Raw genomic sequence first — 22,383 nt, 5'->3', positions numbered from 1 at the left:
TGTTTCAATTTAAATTACATATTTATAGAGACTCTGAATCTACAGATTTCTAGACCCTTTTTAATTTCTGATCAACCATTTTTTATTGAAGCACATCTTAAAATATAAGATAAAAAAATTAAATATATTTTAATAATTCAATACAAGTAATACAAGTGTTTATTTCTGTTCATCTTTATGATTATGGGCTACAGCTAGTTAAAATCCAAATGTTCAGTTACCCAGAAAATCTAAACATTGCATAAAACTACTTAAAAAGGAATTTTGAATTGATAACTGCTATATCATGTCCTAAACAATCATGTGGAAAACCGCCAACCTCTCAATCATCCTGGAAATAGTCATTGGCAAGCTCCATGTTAGCCAGGGTAGGCTGTTCACACTGTGTTATATGCAAGCATATGTATGAAAAGTCGACAGGAAGGAAAAAGTGTGGTAGTCAAAGATGCACAAAGCAACAGTAATAACTGCAGCCTTGAGAGGATTGTGAAGCATAAACCATTCAAGGTATTTTGGGGAAATTCACAAGGTGTTGACTGGGATTAGAATCAGGGCTTTAAGAGCCACCACACCAAATGGACTGAGGTCCAGTGCGCAGTTGCTACAGTCAGAGAGGATCTGGAGAGTCATGTCATCTGCCCATTAAGTCCAATGTCGGAGCAGCCTCTACCAAGTATATTTAGATCACCTCTGCTGAAAAGCTTCAAGTAGACATTGATTTGATTTTCTAAAGCAGGACTTTGCTCAAACCCACGCTGCCATAAGTGCCAATACCTGCTTTAATGACCATTTTATCACTGTGCTTGATTGGTGAGCAAACTGACCTGACCTAAACGCCATAGACAATCTGTGGAATACTGTGAGGACAAAGATGGCCGACTTTTAAGTCTCTATTTAAGCAAACAGGCTTCCTTACAATCTCAGCTGATCAACTCTATGCCACATCACACTAATGCAGTATTTATCCAAACTCTGCCCTGAAAAAGTATTGAGAGCAGTGAACAAATGGTGCAGCGCATGGACTTACTTCCCAACTGTATTCCTAAAGATTGTTTTGGCCTAAAAGGTACATGGTAAAGCTGAGTATGTTATTGGTTTTTGTCATTAGTTAAATAGAAAAAAGATAATATAACTCTAGAGGTATTACATAAGAGCTCGGTGGTGGTTGTCCATCATAATGCTTCCAAGAAAAAGGTGTATTTCTCCACAGCCATGCAGAAAGTTTTTGCAAAAGTAGCACTGGTTTTTCTGTTTCAGCACAGTGCACAGGCTGTCAAAACAAAAACAGCAACTAAATGTGCTCAATAACCAACTACAACCATGTTTAGAGCATTTTACATATAATCAGTATGAAAGAAAATGCTGTATCTTTTAGCAATTTATATAATATAATTTTGTTTCTAACCTCTTCTCTTTCCATGCTGACATTAAAACACTGAAAACAAATAATATAGTTTTCCTACCCTGTAAGAACCGTGTAGGAACCCAGTCTACACCAGTGAAGAAATGACTCTAAAAAAACCATTTTGCGGTCACTGATGTTGACAAAGCTGCTGTAAAGGATAGACAAGTTGCAGACAAGATGATCTGACCACAAAGCCAGATCAGCTGAATTTTCTGTCAGACATATAAAAATAATAAATTATCTATGACTAGTTGTTTGAAGATTCTTATTAGTTTGAGGCCAATGTTGTGTCCTGACAGAGGAAACTGAGACAAAATGTGCCAAAACTTGCAACTAAGAGCTGTAGAGCGCATTGAAGTGCATTGAACAGATTTAACAAATCAGCAGGAGAGAGAAAAAGGGTAGATGGATGGAAACAGGACATAATGGGGAAAGATATTACGAGGTGATATCCAACTGAAAAACACTGTTGCCCATCTGTGTGCATTTTCCTGCAATGTTGCTGGTGGATATTTTTTAATATCAAATCCTATTAGCTTGAGAGATTCTGTGAGCGCTGCAGCAGACTGCTGGAGTCCTCTTGAGCCTTGTGACAGAGCAAGAGAGGGGGCTGCCAAGCCTCACTGGCCTTTTATCTGGACACACAGGGGTCATATAGCTCCTCTTTGAAGAAATATTCTCTAATTACCTTGGAGAGTGGCCTCACAGGCAGAGAGCAGGCTGTGGATTCTTAAGGCATTGTGAAGGGGTAAACTAAGGATGAGGATTTTCTTCTTGCAAATAAAAAGGAAAAACACACACACACACACTTGGAGAATGAAAATGCAGACGGATCGTTCTGACGTGTTAAAAATAAAGGGATGCATATCTAAAGAAGCAAAGAGAAACAATGGAAGATGGAAATTTGACTAAACTAGAGGAATGCACATCTGATGCTGAGAGCATCCTAAAGAGTAACTTGAAACATTTCCAGTTTCTAACGCCACTACTGGACATGAAAGGATGTCAACTCATTTATGACACATTTATAACTTAACAGAACATTTGGGGATTTAGCTTATTCATAGCAACTGTCCTGATAAACTCTCTAATTCAACATACAAACATCAGATCTACAGATACCAATATTGGCACATTGCTTTGCCTGGCACACTTCTTCATCTCCTCTTTTGGAGTGTGCGTGGCCTGGCTGCCTATTAGTGCCAGAACTCCAGAGGCTACGCTTATCTCCTCCCATATATCGTCCCTTTTGCTCCTCTGCTAAGGAATGCCAGGTGAAGCTGTGCAGCTCAACACAGGCCTGTTACTCACCCCTATTTCCATCAGCTACACCACCCCCCACCTCCCTAAGGCTCGCACAGGCAGGCAGTGGCCCCAGCATCTCTGCTCCCCCTCAGCCCTGGCACAGACAGTCACACTGGGCTAATTCACTTGGCGTTGGGTAACAGACATCTGTCACTCAGGATGCCACAGGGGACACACAGACACAGCCTGATACGCGGGGGAGGCAGGCGATGTGATGCATTGTGAAATGCACACAGACGGATGCATACTTACACACAGGCAACATGGCGTGTGTTGCAGCTTGATTTGGGACCAACACTGTTTGCTGTATGAGCACAACAAAAGAAAAGTAAAAACAACAAGTTTGATATATATGAGTAACTTAAAACACGAATACTAGATTCCTCCCAAACTAAACCTCCTTTGGGGAGGTTTCTATAGCAACAACCAGGGGGACCGAGCGGTTTTGGTGAGAAGGTGCTGAACATGCAGTCCGAGGAGGAGCAGGGCGTTAGAGGAGATTGGGTTTCTCCCTCAAGGGGCCATCCAGATTCTGTCCCCCATCTCACCCCACCCCCCACAACTCCATGCTGTCGGCATTCACATGCTAATTCATCTCCATTGGTAATTACACTCTCTTTAAACCAACTGACAACTACAGCTGGAGTCAGGCTCCTAACGGCACACTGTTGGATGGGTGGAGGGATGCAGGCGTATGTATGTCTGAATGCACTTACATGTATTTGCTCTTGGGGCTTTAATTCTGGCTCTCTTTTTCGTCCATAAAATGGTAGTGATAGATGATGACACATTATCTGTGCTCAAACCTAAAACAGCCCCACAAACCTCCCATTTTGCTCCAGGCTGCGAAAAAGCCCTGGCTAACAGTTATATGTAAATACGGCAGCTCATAAAGATCACTGTCAGCACTCAGCTGTGTACACTGGCTAACATGACATGTTTGCCACATGTCTCAATGACTTTACGCTGAAGGGTTTTTGGTCTCGCTATAAACTGAAGCTCAGGACAGTTTTACCTCAGTTGCTGGTCCTTTTTTTAATATTATTGCATTCCAATGATGAGCTGTTATTACACGCAGCAGTCAGGTAGAGATGTAAAAGGATACAAGCTCTGGTAGAGAGTCAGCCGGGACTTGATAGCTCTGCTGGCATTGATACAAGTGGCTCGTACCAAACTTGGCAACAGTGTCCCAGTGACAATGGCGCCATTAAACAGAGGTCCAAAGAAAGGAACCTAAAGTTCAGACAGGGAAAAAAACAAGAATTATAAAAGAAAAAACAGAAACCAAACATTAAAAATTGTATTAAAATTCATTTGAGTCTAATAATCATTTCTACCGTGCTATGGAAAAGTATTTGCCCCTTGACAGTTTTCTTTAGTTTTTCTTGCCACATGTACATGTTTCAGAATCAGAATCAGAATCAGAATCAGAAAAGCTTTATTGCCAAGTACGTTTTTGGACATACAAGGAATTTGTTTTGGCATAGTCAGTGCAATACAGTACAAATTAAACAGTATAAACATATCTACAATATAATATAAATATATGTGCACAGTTTTAAGTGAGTGAGAGTAAATATAGAGCAGTATAAGATGCAAGAGCAATACAACAGTGCAGGTGATCATTGTGCAAGTATGGCAGTGCAAGTAAAGCAGGAGTCCAAGCTGGGCGTTAATGTAACGCATAGAGTTACAGTTTACAAGTGTCCTGTCAGCAAAAAAAAAAAAAAAAAGGGGGGGGGGGGGGGGGGAGAGGGAGAGTGTCTGTGGCGTGAGGTTTTGGTCCGGATGGACCTCAGCCTCCTGCCAGAGGGGAGAGTCTCAAAGAGTCTGTGACCGGGGTGGGAGGGATCAGCCAGAATCTTCCCTGCCCGCTTCAGGGTCCTGGAGGTGTACAGTTCCTGGAGCGACAGTAGACTGCAGCCAATCACCTTCTCAGCAGACCGAACGACACGCTGCAGCCTGCCCTTATCCTTGGCTGTAGCAGCGGCGTACCAGATGGTGATGGAGGAGGTGAGGATGGACTCAATGATGGCTGTGTAGAAGTGCACCATCATAGTCTTTGGCAGGTTGAATTTTTTCAGCTGCCGCAGGAAGAACATCCTCTGCTGGGCTTTCTTGATGAGGGAGCTGATGTTTGGCTCCCACTTGAGATCCTGGGAGATGATGGTTCCCAGGAAGCGGAAAGATTCCACAGTGTCAATTGTGGAGTCACAGAGGGTGATGGGGGCAGGTGGGGCTGGGTTCTGCCTGAAGTCCACAACCACCTCCACTGTCTTTAGAGCGTTGAGCTCAAGGTTGTTCTGGCTGCACCAGTCCAACAGATGGTCCACCTCCCATCTGTACGCGGACTCGTCACCATCAGAGATGAGTCCGATCAGGGTGGTGTTGTCCGCAAACTTCAGAAGCTTGACAGACTGGTGACTGGAGGTGCAGCTGTTGGTGTACAGGGAGAAGAGCAGAGGAGAGAACACAGCCTTGGGGGGAACCGGTGCTGATGGTCAGAGAGTCAGAGACGTGCTTCCCCAGCCTCACGCGCTGCTTCCTGTCAGACAGGAAATCAGTGATCCACCTGCAGGTGGAGTCGTGCACACTCAGCTGGGAGAGCTTCTCCTGTAGCAGAACTGGGACAATGGTGTTGAAGGCAGAGCTGAAATCCACAAACAGGATCCTGGCATAGGTTCCTGTGGAGTCCAGGTGCCGGAGGATGAAGTGAAGGGCTAGGTTGACTGCATCATCTACAGACCTGTTGGCTCTGTAGGCAAACTGCTGGGGGTCCAGGAGGGGGTCGGTGATGTCTTTTAGGTGTGAGAGCACAAGGTGCTCAAAGGACTTCATCACCACAGAGGTCAGGGCGACGGGTCTGAAGTCATTAAGCCCTGTGGTCCTTGGCTTCTTGGGAACAGGGACGATGGTAGAGGACTTGAAGCAGGCTGGCACATGACATGTCTCCAGTGAGGTGTTAAAAATGTCTGTGAAGACAGCTGATCAGCGCAGTGCTTCAGGCTGGCTGGTGAGACAGAATCCGGACCAGCAGCTTTCCGGGGGTTCTGTCTCCTGAAGAGTTTGTTGACGTCCCTCTCCTGGATGGAAAGAGCCGTCCTCGGCGTGGGTAGGGGGCTGGTGGGGGGGAACTTCAGGGTGGGGGTTGGAGGTGCCACGGCCCCTCTTGAGGTTGGGGAGGTGGGGGTGGTAGATTGTGGCTGCAGCTGTTGGGGGGCGTCGTGGGGGATGGTTGCAGGACTGTCCCTTTGTCTATCAAAGCGGCAGTAGAACTTGTTCAGGTCGTTGGCGAGGCGTCGGTCGTTGATGGAGTGGGGGGCTTTCGGCTTGTAGTTGATGATTTGCTTGAGCCCTTTCCAGACAGACGCAGAGTCGTTGGCTGAGAACTGGTTTTGGAGCTTCTCAGAGTACAGTCGTTTGGCCTCTTTCACTGCCTTGCCAAACTTGTACTTTGCCTCTCTGTATATGTCTTTGTCCCCACTCCTGAAGGCCTCTTCCTTATCCAGTCTTAACCTTCTGAGTTTAGCTGTGAACCAGGCTTTGTCGTTGTTGTAACTCACCCTGGTGCATGATGGTACACAGCTGTCCTCACAGAAGCTGATGTAGGAAGTCACAGCCTCTGTGAACTCGTCCAGACTGTTGGTAGTAGTCCTGAACACATCCCAGTCTGTACAGCCTAAACACGCCTGGAGATTCTCCACAGCCTCACTGCTCCACTTCCTTGTCGTCCTCACAACAGGTTTGCAGAGCTTTAGTTTCTGCCTGTATGGAGGAATCAGGTGGACCATGATGTGGTCGGATTGGCCCAGTGCAGCACGTAGGACGGCGTGATAAGCGTCTCTGATGGTGGTGTAACAGTGATCCAGAATGTTGTCCTCTCTGGTCGGACATTTTATAAACTGTCTATATTTGGGGAGTTCGTGGGTAAGATTACCTTTGTTAAAGTCACCAGCGACAATTACTAAGGAGTCCGGGTTGGTCCGCTCCACACTCAGTATCTGGTCGGCGAGCATGCGCTGTGCGACCTGCACGTTAGCTTGCGGCGGGATGTAAACACCGACCAGGATGAACGAAGCGAACTCAAGGGGGGAATAGAAAGGCTTACAGTTTATGATGAAGGCTTCCAGGTCTGGAGAACAGTGCTGCTGAATCACTGTCACGTCGTTGCACCAACCACTGTTGAGGTAAAAACAGATTCCTCCACCTTTCGCTTTGCCGGAGAGTTTAATGTCTCTGTCCGCTCTGTAGAGCTGGAATCCTGCCAGCTGCAGCGCAGAGTCCGGTATTAATCCACACAGCCACGTCTCCGTGAAGCACAAAACTGCCGATGAATAAAAGTCCCTGTTTTTCCCCAACAGCAGTTGTAGTTCCTCCATTTTGTTGGGAAGTGAGCGCACGTTAGAGAGAAATATTCCAGGTAACGGTGTTCGTAGTCCACGCTGGCGAAGACGTACCAGCACCACAGCCCGTTTCCCTCTCTTCCGGCGTTTCACCGCGTGAACAAAGGTGAGCGAAACCTTTGACCAGAATGTCCAAATATTCCAGAGCAGTAGGCAGAAAAGTTGGAAATAACTCCTCTGGTGTAGTAGCCCTGATGTTCATGAGTTCTTCTCTGGTGAGAGAGCTCCGGGTACCATCACTGAAGACCGTTTTAAAGCAAAAAACAAAACAAAACAATGCGCACCAACATGCCGAGGCGACCATCTGCGGCGCCATCTTGGATCAGTACTATTTGTAATATCAGAAAAAAATAACTCGACCAAAAACAAGGAGCATTTTTTAAATGATAATTTTATTTACTGGAGTTAAAACAAACTATCCAAGCAAAACTAAGTACCAAATTTACCAAAGTAATTGCCCATATAACTAATAAGAAGTCATGCTACCTCTGACAGCAATAACTGCCATTAAGTATTGATGCTAACCACTGTGTTAGTCTTTTACACCACTGTGGAGGAATTTTGTCCCACTCTTCTTTGCTGAATTGTTTTAAATCAGCCATATTGTAGAGTTTTTTAGCATGTAACACTATCTCCTCTGGATTTAGGTTTAGACTTTAACTAGGTTACTGAAAAACATTCCTTTTGTTTTTAACTTTTTAAGACTTTCAGAGGTGAACTTGATGGTTTGCTTTGGAACGCTGTGCTGCTGTTCAGTGCTTTGGCTCTCAGTGTGATTTACTAGAGCCCCAAAGCCTTAGAAATGTCTACGTAACCCTTCCCAGAATAATAAATATCAAGTTCGTGTCATCAGACAGGTTCTACTAAAGATAGATTTCTGACTCTATAGTTTGGGCAGTAAGCAGGCTTGGGTCAAGTTAGTCATATTTAACTCAGCCTTCAAAAAAATGTGGTCCACCACAGTTTATCTAACCAGGTGAGCCATTAGTTTTTCATTTGGGCCAGAGTGGTCTCTATGTGTTTTTTCTCCATAATAAATAATTTAAAACATTAACTGTGTAAAGGGGGCAAGAACAGTAGAAGTTGGTTGGATTCAAATATCCATGCATGTTTCTTCCAAACGGTTGCTCCATCTGTTTAGGGCAAGGGTTTAAGTTGAAATAAAATTTTTCCTAACTTTGCATGACAACTACACATATTTAATGCGAATCAATGTTAGGTAAATGAAATTGAAATGACAATCAATGCTATACAATGCCCTCATATTGAGCTGCTAAACAAATACAAAAGGAGCAATATGAATTTTAGCAACATCCAAGAGTGTGTGTGTGCAGGCGTGTGTGTGTGGGGGGGTTCTGGTGGGGGGTACACGCGTCTGTTCATGCATATTGGAAGGGGCCCTTTTTCATCGGAGCTCAATAGTCGTTGACCTGGAAGTTGAAGTGAATGTCAAAGGGATCCGAAAGGTTCAACTTAGCAGTTCAGACAGTTTAAGAGTCCAGTCAAATTAAATAATAAACCCAGTTTTTATGGGAATGTTCCTCAAAAGCAAAAACAAAACTAAATAAAAAATTCTTGCAATCACTCATTTTTTGTCTTTCTTTACATAATCTGTTAGAACAACAAAATTCTTCAAAAAGTTTTTTTTTTTAAATTCATATTAATGTAATAACCATGTGTCTGAGTTGAGACATTTCTCTGCCCTCCGTGAGGCCACACATTGAGCACAGCACTGCAAAATGACCAAGATGAAAGCTAACCAACAAAGGGCAGTAACCACCTCTGAGAGCACATACCCACAGTGTGGGTAATAATGCGCTGCTGGAGTAGCAGAGGACTGAAAGCCTTCAGACAGAAAACAGAGCAGAAGCGTCTTTTAAAAATTCACAGGAAAAAAACAGGAAATATAGAGATGGGGATGCCTTACCACATAAACAGAGGCAATAAATTAAAGCAGCACTGTTGGAAGACTTCATGGTGTACAATTTAGCTCATCACAGCAGGGAAACTTTGCATGTTTGATGATGGATCTCATCCAACAAGTGTCTCAGAAAGCTTCAACTGCGAACCAGCATGTGGAAAAGCAAGACTTTCTCTTAACTAAATACAGCAAGCTATAGAAGGGTGTTTAACAGCATATAATTTAGGTTTTTACAGTCACTACCACCTAAATATTCAAAAATAACATTTCATGCATCGGATGATTTAGAGGATTGGCTTACTGTGGGTTATTGATTTCTCTTCAATGGTTTGATTTGAAGAGACTGGTTAAGTAAAAATGCACAGCAAAATTGTGTAGGGCTGAAAAAATTAATCAGATTAATCCTAGTAATTTAGTCATCAAATAATTGTTAACTGGAGTATACAGAGTCTAAAACATGCCATCTACTGAAAGAACAACCCACTCCAAGGTAATTAAGCCAAAGCTGGGAAAAAATATATAGATTTTGCATTTAAGAATGTCTTGTGTCTGCACTGGGGCGGCTGGCGGGTTGTGCTTAGCCTGGAGCGGTTGGCCTGCCCGGCCCAGCTACCCGGCTGGTGCATGTTTCCCTCTCATGAACTGACGGGCTGGGGCTGCTGGTGCTGGCTGGATGGTTGGGCGGGCTTGACGGTGTACTGCTCTGCTGGCTGTCATGTCCGGGGTGGGATCAGGGCGGTGGGCTAAAGGGTGGCGTGGAGGGGCTGCAGCGTGTGGAGTTTGTGTCCTCTTCTTGGATGTGGGGTCACCGGCATTTGGATCGGCTGAGCAGCGATGGTAGAGCTGAGCTGGATAATGTTTCTCCCTGGGCTACCGTTGCAGTGGCGGTGATGTGGTGTGTTTGTGTGGTTGCGGGGAGTGTGGTAGGAGACGCCAGCCCCGGGTGCTTGCTGCAGGCCGGGTACCTCTTGCCGGGTAGTCTGTCCCATCTTGGTGTGGGGTTGGGGGTTCCATTGTGGGCGTGGTGCTTGGTGGTGTCTGCTCTGTTGCGCGTGTGGGCGGGAGTTGGGGTAGCATTGCGCGGGGCCCTTGCCTTGCCGTCGCAACGTGCTGTGCGGTTGGTGGCATGATGCGGCGGGGGTGCTTAGAGTGGGGCTGTGTGGCGCTTGCGCTGTGTGGGTGTGGCTTCGTTGGCTTTTCAGAGATAGAGCTCACCTGTGTGGGGTCTGCCCCCGAGCTGTGGGGAGGGGGTTCATGGCGTTTTGGTTCAGGGGCATGTGTTCGATATCTGTGCCCTGTTTGGGGGTGGCAGTGTGGGGAAATTCATGTTGGGGTTCATTGGGGGTGGGGGGCTCATGGGGTTAGGATCAGAATTCATTGGGGGGTTGGGACTGTCTCATCATGTGGCGGCTCTGGTTGGCGGGCTAGTTTGGACCATGTAGACCCCTCTTTTGTAAATGGCCCCCTCTCCGAATGAGGATGGGGGTCACTGGGGACCGGGGTCAGGGCAGGGGGTTGGGGTCCGGGCCAGGGTTGCTCAGGTTCAGGCATCAGCCCAGGCTAGCCCAGCCCAGGTTCAGGTGCTAGGGCGGTCTGCCTGTCTCCAACCCTGTAGGGAAGGGGACCACCTCCTGGGTCCGGGGGGTGGTTTTTGTGTCAGGTTGGGTCTTGGACTGCTCCCTCTCCTGGATCAGTTTAGGTCCCCCATCAAATGTGGGGCCCATTTCCTCCCTGCCACACTTCCTGCCGGTGTTTGGTGTCTCTGCCCGTTGGTGAGGGCAGGTGTGTGGCTCCTCACACTCACCATTGCATATTTTTACTGAGAAACCTTGTATACACAAGCGTGCTCACACTCAGACCCACAGGTGCTTAGATTCAGGTGTTAACAGATACACAAATGTTCTATAATGAGTCGCATTTACCACTAAATACATCTTGCATTCATTAGTACCGTGCAATTTTTGGTAAAAAAGCTGTTAATATGAATGTTTCTGCAGGTGGAGAAGCAAGCAGGGTGTTATCTTGTATCCTCTTCATCCTTCTTTCTCTCATCCATTCTCTTCTCCTTCTATCCCCTTTTTCTTTTTGCCCCACCTCTCTCTTTTTCGTGCTTCTTATGTTTTTCCTTTTCGTTTCTGTCTCCGTGTCCGTAACAATTTAAATAATCCCAAAGCAGTTTCTAATAAAGTTTCTTTTATAAATATCAAGCAGAACTTTAAAGCTTTAGCTGTAATACCCCACTTGTGAAAGTAAAACTGTTGAGCTTTTTAAAAGATAAAAAGTCTGGCCTCCCTGGGAAGAAATATCAAAGGAATTTAGAGGGGGTTTAAGACTTTTGCACAGCATTGTCCACATCTAACTTTTTATTAGGGACTTTTTGCAGCTCTATATTGTGATGTATACATTACTAGGGCACTACCTTTTCTAAAAGCAGATGTTTATGTTTTAGCCCTTTTGCTGAATATTATCTTAACCTCAAATTAAACACAAAATGAAAAAAGATTTTGCATTTTGCAAGATGAAAAACTTTCTTTTTCTTTAAATATGCTCTATCCAGGGCCCCTCAAGTGGCAAAGTTTCAGTTTCATCTGTTTGAAATCCTGTAAAAACATCCTATTAACCATCTTTTGCTATTCGATTATTAATTAGTTAATCAAAAAATAGTCCGATTGATTGATTGGCACAATAATCGTTAGTTGCAGCTCTAAAATTGTGCATTACCACAGACTAAATATTATATGATATTTACACAAATAAATTTAGATTTCAAGGTATTTATTTTGATAGGATGGCCAATACTGGAATTTCCTAAAAACATGTGACTGAGCTAATTGCTTTTTCAGGATGTTGGCTACAAATTTGCATAGAACAGTCTTTCTCAGAGTCTGAGACTCCAGATTGTATGACAAGTCAATCCGGACTCAGTCAGTGGTTTGAAAATGTAGACAGAAATGCGTAAATGGACATATAAAAACTTTAAATATTGTAGAATTTGTTAATTTCTGGATTTGATCAGGCAAATCTAGGGTTTTCCAGCAATCTAAGTGTTAGTATTCCTTTACACTGACATTTGCAGTGAGAAAACAGTTAACATGTCTTGATTCCTGTTGTTCTCTGCCTGTCTGTGTACTGTGACCCGCTCAGCTGAGGCCCAGCTCCATCTCAGAGCGACAGACAACAGGGAGAGACGAGATTACGCCGTAGTATGTTGCTTTAACGCAATTTATAGTTGCAACATTCAAACCAATGTGCCTAATTTAGAAAGAAGGGCAACAACTCTTTCAGTAAGTCTTGTCTGCCTACGATTAACCACAAAGCGAACGTGTTAGTGCCTAAATATCAACAAGACATATTGACACAGAAGACGAGAGAAAATGTTAGCTTCTCCAAATTTATGCTTCGGCAAAGATTGTCAACAGAGCGAGATGTGCATTTACGGTAGACTTGTTATAACTGTATGTGCCGAATCGGAAAGTCCTTAAGAAAGAAATAAAGATAAAGGAAGTTATACTAAGCTAACCAGGCATAAGCGTTGTTAGAATATCATAACTGCTATGTAAAACCCAGCGAAGCCTATGTTAGAGCTGAGGAGGCTATCTTTAAACTCCAGGTGGACAAAATATAATTTACTGTTTGAAAAAAAAGTTTCCATTTTTAAGAGTTTTCATTTTACCAAAGTTACCGTTTCTACATTTTCATACGAAACGTGCAACTAACTATATTTTTTAAATACAAAGAAACTAAAAATGTTTTTTTTTTGTTTTATGTTATGTTACATTATGTTTAATGTTTATTTAATTCCCCTTTGGGATGAATAAAGTATTTTTGAATTTGAATTATAATGTTTAAAGCCAAATCAGTACTTGCCATATTTATTGGCAGCCCTAGTGAAGATGAGTAAAAAGCCTTAAAATAAATTCATTGCTTTTATTGTAACAGCTTAATTTGTCTTTTAAAAATATGAAACATCCTACAATTGATTTGAGTACATTTATTCTGGTAGAAAGAAATTTTTGTGTCGTTTTTTTTAACAGTCTCTGGTGGCAGCCCTGCTGTAACCATTTTGTACCACTCCCTTTTGCCAATGCAACAACCCTTAGTTGTCACCTATAAAAATTGGGTAATTTAAACAGAAAGAGATTTTTGACCATTCCTCTTTGCATAATCTCTCTAGACTTTGGGAAGAGAAAATAGCCCACACCATCACAGATCCTCCACCATACTCAACATTGACCATGAGGTGCTTTTCCACATGTTTATGTTTGTGATGGTAGGACAGAGAAGGCTTTCCCCAGGATGTCACTATTTGCTTCAGTTTTCAAACACTGGGCTTCGGATTTTTGGAGATAAATTTGTCGAGTCTAGTGCTCAGCGGCTAAAAGAAATGGACCTCTGTGGCGTATTTTCTAGCAAACATAAGCACTATAGATTAACAATTAAAAAATCAACTACAAAAGTAAAGCACAAGTTCAAAAATGATTCAGTTAATTAAATTAATAAAATGATTATGTGAGGTACTAACAACTATACCAATTCTAGAGCTGTCAAACTCCACTCCTTAGGAACGGTGTTCTGCAACTTTTAGATGTAGCTCTGTCTCAACACACTGGAATTAAATAATTGGAGCATCAGCAGCACTCTGCAGAACTTGACTGCATGCTGAGGAGGTAATTTAGCCATTTAAGCCAGGGGTTATGGACCATGTAAAAGTTGCTGAACGCCAGCCCTCGTGGACTGGAGCTCGACACCCCTGCCTTAAAGCGACGATAAAAAGGTCTGCCATAGAAAAAAAGAGATTTATATTACATTAAAATGCTAGCCATAGAAAGGTACCTGAGGCTTCTTCATGATCTGGATAAAATACATGTTATTTTTCATTGGGTAGATGATAATGAGGACGTCTCCAAAGTCAGTTGGGATGATGCCACGTCGGTAGTCCCTGGTGTGCTCGGACCACACAATGTGCACCTCATCATTGCCCAAGTGGCGCAGCTGCCAAATAAAACACAAAAATCATTCTAATCAAGAGTCTTGCAAGTGCATGTTATTTTGATGAGGAAAGGAAACAGATTTAGGAGGATTATTGCAAAAGAGTCTGTCTTTTATCACCTCTAGAGACCAGAAGAGAAAACAGGAACTGACGGGGAAAAAACAATGTCTTGAGTGATAATTATTATCATTATTATTAAACTTGACATTGGTTCAAGTCTACTCCGCATCTCCACAATCAGAACCAAACATGGAGAAGCAGCATTCAGTAAAATCAAGGTTTAAAACCAATTTGCTTAGAGTTGCCTTTGACGGTTCAATTTAAACTATTGACTGGAACATCATTAGTCTGCAGTGCAACCTTTGTTATATTTTTATCATGTCAAGCCCTTTGAATTGTCTTGTAGCTGAAATTTACTATACAAATAAACTTGCCTTGCCTAATAAAGAATATTTACTTGAATGTAGCTCAAAGCCAGCAGTGAAAGTATCTTTTATCACTGCAAGCAGCAGGTGTAAGAGAAAACACAAAGTTGGTTAAAAAAAAAAAAAAAAAAAGAAAAAACAATGGTTAAAACTGGAGTTGAGGTCCTGGATTTGCCTCTTTTTATAGTTTTGTCATTACAAATTCAAATAGCACAAAACACAAAACAGCCAAAATTGCACTTTTAAAAAACCAAGTAATTCAAATCCAATTAACCTTCCCATCAGAGCTTAAATTGCTTCCCATTTCCACTCTATTCATAAACACAAATGAAACTGGGCAGGACATGAAGACGCACTTAAATGACAGGAAATAGGTTGACAGTAGTTTATAAAAGGTAAACTGGGACCCCCTTTTTGAAGGCAAACAGGTGAATAAAGTTACATTATATTCTCTTACAGGTTAAGATCACCTACCATGCCTTTGCTTCAGTATTCCCACCCCTTCAACTATTCCACATTTTGTCATGTTACAATTACAAGTGTCAAAGGATTTTATTTGAATTTTATGTGACAGGCTTACATAAAGTAGTGCATAACTGTGAAGTAGATGGAAAAGAATGCATGGTTTTCAAATTGTTTAACAAACAAAAACCCTGCAAAGTGTGACCCTTAACCCTAACACCTCTAAATACAATCCAACAGAAACAACTGCCTTCAGAAGGCACCTAATAAGTACGAGTAATTTAATCTCAGTCTAAACCCCAGCTGTTCTTTGAAGGTCTCAGAGGTTTGTTAGTGAAGAAACAAATATGGTCAGGTCAGGGAGAAGGTTGTGGAGATGTTGAACGCTAGGTAAGGTTATGAAACCCTAGCTTTGAGGATCTCATGGAGCACTGCTCAATACATGACCTGAAAATGACACAGATGTAAACCTACCAAAAAGTGGAAGTCCACCTAAACCGACAGAAAAAGCCAAGATACCCATAGTAACTCTGGAGGAGCTGCAGATATTCACAGCACAGGTAGGGCAATATGTCAACATGACAGCTGCAAGTGTTAGCTGTGCACAATCTGGCATTTTAAAGTAAGAGCTGCAAGAAGAAAGCTATTGTTGAAACAAATTCTCGTTTGCAATGAACCCATGTAGGAGACACAATAAACATGTGGAAGGTGTTCTGATCAGACAAGACCAGGAATGAGCTTTTGGCTTTTATGCTAAAACTCTGTGTGGTTGGCAATTGAGACTGCACATCACCCCGAACACACAAACGCCACAGTGAAACATGGCGGTGGTAGCATCATGTCATGGGCATGCTTTTCTTCAGCCAAGAAAGTGAAACTTGTCACACTTGATAGGAAAGTGGATGGAGCTACTTACAAGGAAAAGCTAAAAGAAAACCTGATAGAGGCTGCAAAACCTCAGACAGGAGCAGAGTTTCACCTACTACACCTTCACCCAGCTACAAAAAAACTTGAAAACCAAACATCCTTTTCCTTCCACTTGGCAGCACCACTTTGTATCAGATAAAATCCCAACGAAATACAATAATGTAATTGAAAATATGACAAAATGTGAAAAAAATTACTCTATTAGTTGCTTCCTTTAGGTGTTTGTTTAGCATTGATGTTGACCAAGCACCCTTCAGATTTCTATCGAGGACACTGAGAAGTGAGCCTCCTCTCAGAAGAAAACATCTGCCAATGTACTGTTGGCCTAATGAGCCATTAAGAAACATGCCCTTGCCAACAAAAAATGCAATTAGCACATTCTATTATAAGCCCTTAATTATGGTAATACGGTAATCTTAAACAAATCCACGGCATGCTGATTACTGAAGCTCGCCAGTTCAGTCTGTCTGTCCAAGGATCAGCAGGTACCAGTCGGGTCAGTCACTGGGACAATTTCAGAGAAAATGTTGATTATGCATTTGCAGGAAACAATTAACACTGGGATGTTAATTTGGGTTAAGATATTAGCATTTGGATGAGCTGAATGACAAGTTTAATGAGGATGCTTATGTTGTAGTAAATGATCTTCTGCACAAATCTATTTACCCCCCTGTTAATCACATCCAAATGTTTGAGACTTCTTTAATAAAATGTGATTCAAGTCAAAGGCTCTTGTCCAATTATCCCTCTTTGACCTCCCATCCAGCCATTGGGCTTCACACACATGGAAACAGAAAACCAGAGGACTCCAGAACAAAAGAGGCTCCTTATAAAAACAACCTGCAGCAGCCCAGTTAAGCTGTAGTGCCCGGGGGGGAGCGTGATAGCTAAGGAACCCGTCTATCTCACTCTCTTTCACACAGATGCCCATAAGAACTACATGGCCTGACCCCAACCCTGCAGGTCGTTTCCATAACCCCATTACTGAAGCCAGCTGCTACTGCTGTAGCTTGCACTGCCCTAAAACCCACAATTGGATTCAGGAATTTGTGGTTATCTCTCTTTTCTTTTTGGGGTGAGTTGCCAGCCCCCCTTCCTCGTTTCCATCATTTTCAAAAAGACAAATCTGCTCAACAAGAGCTGCCCCATCTGTATCTCCCCACGGTATGCTTCTATGGTTACAGACAGTAAAGTGGGCGACTGCTGGACTAAGTGTTATTTTTAAATTGACAAAGAAACATCCTACTTGAACAAAGACAAGCCTGTTTCTCATTCCAATTCCTCTTCTCCCTCCTGTCTCGTTCGAAAGCATTTGCACCAACAACCAGCCTGCCAATTTTTGTCAGACCTGTGGTTGGTGTGGGGATCTGTGCAAGGTGAGCCAGAGCAATTACAGAAGTTTCTGGTGAAATGAATGGTGATGGAGTAACACCGCCCTTCAGCGCCTCACTTTGGTGAAGATAAGACAAACTCTTCCTTCTAACTCTACTCTAATTTTTGTGATCATAAGAAAAACGTCCGCATATGTTTGGAATGAGTAGTTCACCGTTTCATAAAACAAAAGGGAAAAAGTCTGTTGAGAGTAGTATTGTGGTTGGATTATGAGGAGAGCCTGATGAATTTCCCTTCCCAGCAGGGTACTGTATGAGAAGATTGGCAGTGCGGGCAGGGGCCTTGCGGCTCATTTCTCCGTGCTAACTGCTACCACTGCACTAGAGCTTAGAATCCCACAGCAGAATCCAATCGATTGCTCCTGTGGCGGCAGCAGGAATTGGATAAAAGGATCCTGCCGGCATCCGGCCGGCGCCTGCCCTAGCAGGGAGAGCTAATGGCTGAATCCAGGCCCTGGTCACAGCGCACAGGGAGGGGGGCAGGGGCTGGCCGAATCATAGTCATTACCACAGCGGCACATGCCCTCTCTTCACTCACGCGCCTGCGATTCTCTACTCCTCAGGCCTTCCTGACCAGGGTCACTAATCAATGCCCGTACTTTGGAGTCACACCTCCTGATCACAGCTCAACACAGAAGTGGAGGCCACACAACACACGGCTCTAGGCAGGCATGACTGTGGAGCCATTTCACCGCATCTAATGTCTAAAGAAGTTATATACAGGTACATTTATATACACAGGTATGTAGAACTTATTATTAAGATGGTAGTCCACATTTCTACTGGGAGTAAGACAAGTTAAAATGCACTTTTTACCTTTTTGGTGAGGCTGTCATCAGAATCAGACGGCATCCGTGTAGATACATGGAAAATGACTTCAACAGTGGAGGTAGCGTAATAGGGAGCTGTTAGGCCTGTGCTTCCATTCCTTTGGAGTCCTCCCATAAAGCCGCAATGTGTGGCCAGGTCCACCTGAGGAATACAGCCTAGTGTACAATTGAATGTACTCTGGAGATGTGTTTTAAGTTCAGTAGAGATGCACTGAGAATCTGATGGTTTTCAGTTTGATCAGCAGTGGTTGGAAACTTGAAATGGATCGATAATGGAAATGCAGACAAGAAAATGTAAATAAAAATGTTATGGGAAGTTAACTTCTGAAGGAAAAAACGTTTAGGAACCCATCATGTAAATACGCCTAAAGTTGCTTTGTTTATTCCTTTTGAGTTTTCCGCTTCTGTCAGTCATGCAACATGTTCTTTTAGAATTTCTCTATTATTATTGTGAATTTGTTTAAAATAATAGTAAAACCAGTTTTACAGAGAGTGCTCTCTCTAATACAATACAACTCTAGGACCACTCAAGGCAGGACAGTAATAGAAAAATATTTCTAGTGTTGTTATTTTCTGAAGAAACCTGAATCTGCTAAAAAATCTTTATCTGCATGTCACAACAATCTAGAGTTTGGAAATTGGACACAAAATTCAGATTGGTGCATCTCTAAAATTCACACTGCACAAATGGGAATTAAGTCCTAGTTGATAAAAAGCTGTAGCTCTTCCACCTCCCATCCCAGTCCAGATACAAAATCTTCATATGCCTGGCTGCCTGCGCTGTTCGACAGGATGGAGCACTTGTCTTCTTGGCCTTCCCCGATGTAGAACACAGCAATTTTGTGCGTCTCTCGGCTAAAAAAAAAAAAAAAATACAGGTCAGAAACAACTGTGTAGTCGAACTGATAAATTAAACAAAACTCGAGAATGAGAATACGAAAAAGAAAAAAACATTTGCCATATTTCTACAAAATTTCTTCTCTTTTCACCTGATTACTTAAGAACTGCAGCAAACTCTGCCCATTCATTTCCCCCCTGTTGCCATGGCAGTACACTGCGCTACATTTGGGGCACTTTGCATGCGTGTGCACAAACTGTTATTGTCCGAACAATCTGGTCCATCGGAGAGAATAAGATTCAATTCTGCGAGTATTTTTCAATACACTCTTGTCATCGGCAGCGTGGGAAGTACGTATTGATTGGGAGAAGAGAATCAACGTAATAGAGGGACAGGAGTGAGGGTAAGAGATTTTGAGAGTTGTGGTTAGTCAGGGCTGGTATAAAGAAAATTATGCTGTTAGGAAAAGGCGGGGGAATATAATGCTGCTTTCACTCAAACAGGTATGGCAGAAAGCTGCAGCGGTAGCTTGATGATAGAGAAAAGGGCACTAAATAACAGACAATTGTGTGTTCACTGGTATTTCAAGCAAACCTAACGTAATTTAACCTAATTTCTATTGAAGGCAGCGAATAGAAAACAACTTACCACTGCCTAGAGTCCAAGTTCTTCAGTTCTCTTAAAAGTTTTGAGTTTTTCTTCAGCAAGTGGAAGCTTTTCCTGGTTGACAAAGAGATTTAGGGTGACAATTCTAATACAGAGGAAAAAAATATATAATTTATGCATCTACCAGGCTACCATTAACAAACAGCTGTATGCAAACAGATGACAAAGTTAAGGTGTAGCTTTATTTACCAAAGCAAAGAAAGGCACAGGTGCAAAACACAATCTCCTATTTGCTGTACGCCCGTTGCACCATCACTATTAAGAGGTGTAAGCTTTTAATTTACAGGGCAGCACTGCAAAAACGTGGCTTTGTAGACGTTGATGAAAACAGCTGGGCACTTTTACCCCGTGGAGAGGAGATTAAGACACTGCAGACTTCAATGTGCATTTTGTTTTACTCTCTCTTTGGCCAACAAGCAAACAGCTGAGTTACTACAGTGGTGTTTCACGTGTGTCAGTCCTTTAGAAATGTTTTTATAACAACATAATTATAACCTAAACTGTTCCATGAGTAAGGAGGCGTCCATAAGATGGAAAGGAATCCAATAAAACACCTGAAATAAAAGTGTTTTAACTAAGGAAACCTGAGGGCTGATGCGGAAGTATAACTTCAGCACCTGCCTTATGCAGCAGTACCTTTTATATAAAATTCAGGAAACCACTGACTAGTTATACAAACTGGCATGGAGTAACTTTATCCAAATTATGTATTTAAAAAAGCCTAACATGAAAGGCAACATGGTCTAATTTTTCCACTTTGGAACTGGCTGATAAGTTTTCTAATGTTGAAATAAATGGACAAACATATGGATGGATGGATGGATGGATGGATGGATGGACAAACGGATGGATGGATGGACAAACAGATGGATGGATGGATGGATGGATGGACAAACAGATGGATGGACAAACAGATAGATGGATGGATGGATGGATGGATGGACAAACAGATGGATGGACAAACAGATGGATGGATGGATGGATGGATGAACAAACAGATGGATGGACAAACAGATGGATGGATGGATGGACAAACAGATGGATGGATGGATGGATGGATGGATGGACAAACAGATAGATGGATGGATGGATGGATGGACAAACAGATGGATGGACAAACAGATGGACAAACAGATGGATGGATGGATGGATGGACAAACAGATGGATGGACAAATGGATGGATGGACAAACGGATGGATGGATGGATGGATGGACAAACGGATGGATGGATGGATGGACAAACAGATGGATGGATGGATGGATGGATGGATGAACAAACAGATGGATGGATGGATGGACAAACAGATGGATGGATGGATGGATGGATGGATGGACAAACAGATGGATGGATGGATGGATGGATGGATGGACAAACAGATGGATGGACAAACAGATAGATGGATGGATGGATAGATGGATAGACAAACAGATGGATGGATGGATGGACAAACAGATGGATGGACAAAAAGATGGATGAATGGACAAACAGATGGATGGACAAACAGATGAATGGATGGATGGATGGATGGATGGATGGACAAACAGATGGATGGATGGATGGATGGATGGACAAACAGATGGATGGACAAACAGATGGACAAACAGATGGATGGATGGATGGATGGATGGACAAACAGATGGATGGACAAACGGATGGATGGATGGACAAACAGATGGATGGATGGACAAACGGATGGACGGATGGATGGATGGACAAACGGATGGATGGATGGATGGATGGACAAACGGATGGATGGATGGACAAAGATGGATGGATGGATGGATGGATGGACAAACAGATGGATGGATGGATGGATGGATGGATGGACAAACAGATGGATGGATGGATGGATGGACAAACAGATGGATGGACAAACAGATAGATGGATGGATGGATGGATGGACAAACAGATGGATGGATGGATGGATGGATGAACAAACAGATGGATGGACAAACAGATGGATGGATGGATGGATGGATGGACAAACAGATGGATGGATGGATGGATGGATGGACAAACAGATAGATGGATGGATGGATGGATGGATGGAGAAACAGATGGATGGATGGATGGACAAACAGATGGATGGACAAACAGATGGACAAACAGATGGATGGATGGATGGATGGACAAACAGATGGATGGACAAATGGATGGATGGACAAACGGATGGATGGATGGATGGATGGACAAACGGATGGATGGATGGATGGACAAACAGATGGATGGATGGATGGACAAACAGATGGATGGATGGATGGACAAACAGATGGATGGATGGATGGATGGATGGACAAACAGATGGATGGATGGATGGATGGATGGATGGACAAACAGATGGACAAACAGATGGATGGATGGATGGACAAACAGATGGATGGATGGATGGATGGATGGACAAACAGATGGATGGATGATGGATGGATGGATGGACAAACAGATGGATGGACAAACAGATAGATGGATGGATGGATAGATGGATGGACAAACAGATGGATGGATGGATGGACAAACAGATGGATGGACAAACAGATGGATGGATGGACAAACAGATGGATGGACAAACAGATGAATGGATGGATGGATGGATGGACAAACAGATGGATGGATGGACAAACAGATGGACAAACAGATGGATGGATGGATGGATGGACAAACAGATGGATGGACAAACGGATGGATGGATGGACAAACGGATGGATGGATGGACAAATGGATGGATGGATGGACAAACGGATGGATGGATGGACAAACGGATGGACGGATGGACAAACAGATGGATGGATGGATGGATGGATGGACAAACAGATGGATGGA

At 43.0% G+C, this 22,383-nt stretch overlaps 1 protein-coding gene across 9 annotated transcripts in view; it reads right to left on the bottom strand.

Moving 5' to 3' along the window:
* Positions 1-22,383, bottom strand: part of ralgapa2 (Ral GTPase activating protein catalytic subunit alpha 2) — a 152,494-nt gene that overhangs the window by 36,105 nt on the left and 94,006 nt on the right. For all 9 annotated transcript variants that reach the window (XR_007035021.1, XR_007035023.1, XM_047344791.1 and 6 more), the window contains 5 exons: positions 19,546-19,617; positions 18,791-18,914; positions 18,046-18,201; positions 13,868-14,026; positions 3,816-3,943 (listed from right to left, as the gene is read on the bottom strand). Coding sequence is in view for 7 of the 9 variants with exons in the window: in XM_047344791.1 (XP_047200747.1) it covers positions 3,816-3,943; positions 13,868-14,026; positions 18,046-18,201; positions 18,791-18,914; positions 19,546-19,617 (639 nt within the window). In the remaining 2 variants the exon portion in view is untranslated. The remainder of the gene's footprint in view (positions 1-3,815; positions 3,944-13,867; positions 14,027-18,045; positions 18,202-18,790; positions 18,915-19,545; positions 19,618-22,383) is intronic.

Source organism: Girardinichthys multiradiatus, chromosome 19 (genome assembly GCF_021462225.1).
Source record: "Girardinichthys multiradiatus isolate DD_20200921_A chromosome 19, DD_fGirMul_XY1, whole genome shotgun sequence".
Lineage (NCBI taxonomy): Eukaryota > Metazoa > Chordata > Actinopteri > Cyprinodontiformes > Goodeidae > Girardinichthys > Girardinichthys multiradiatus.
This window is presented reverse-complemented; position numbering and strand designations above follow the sequence as displayed.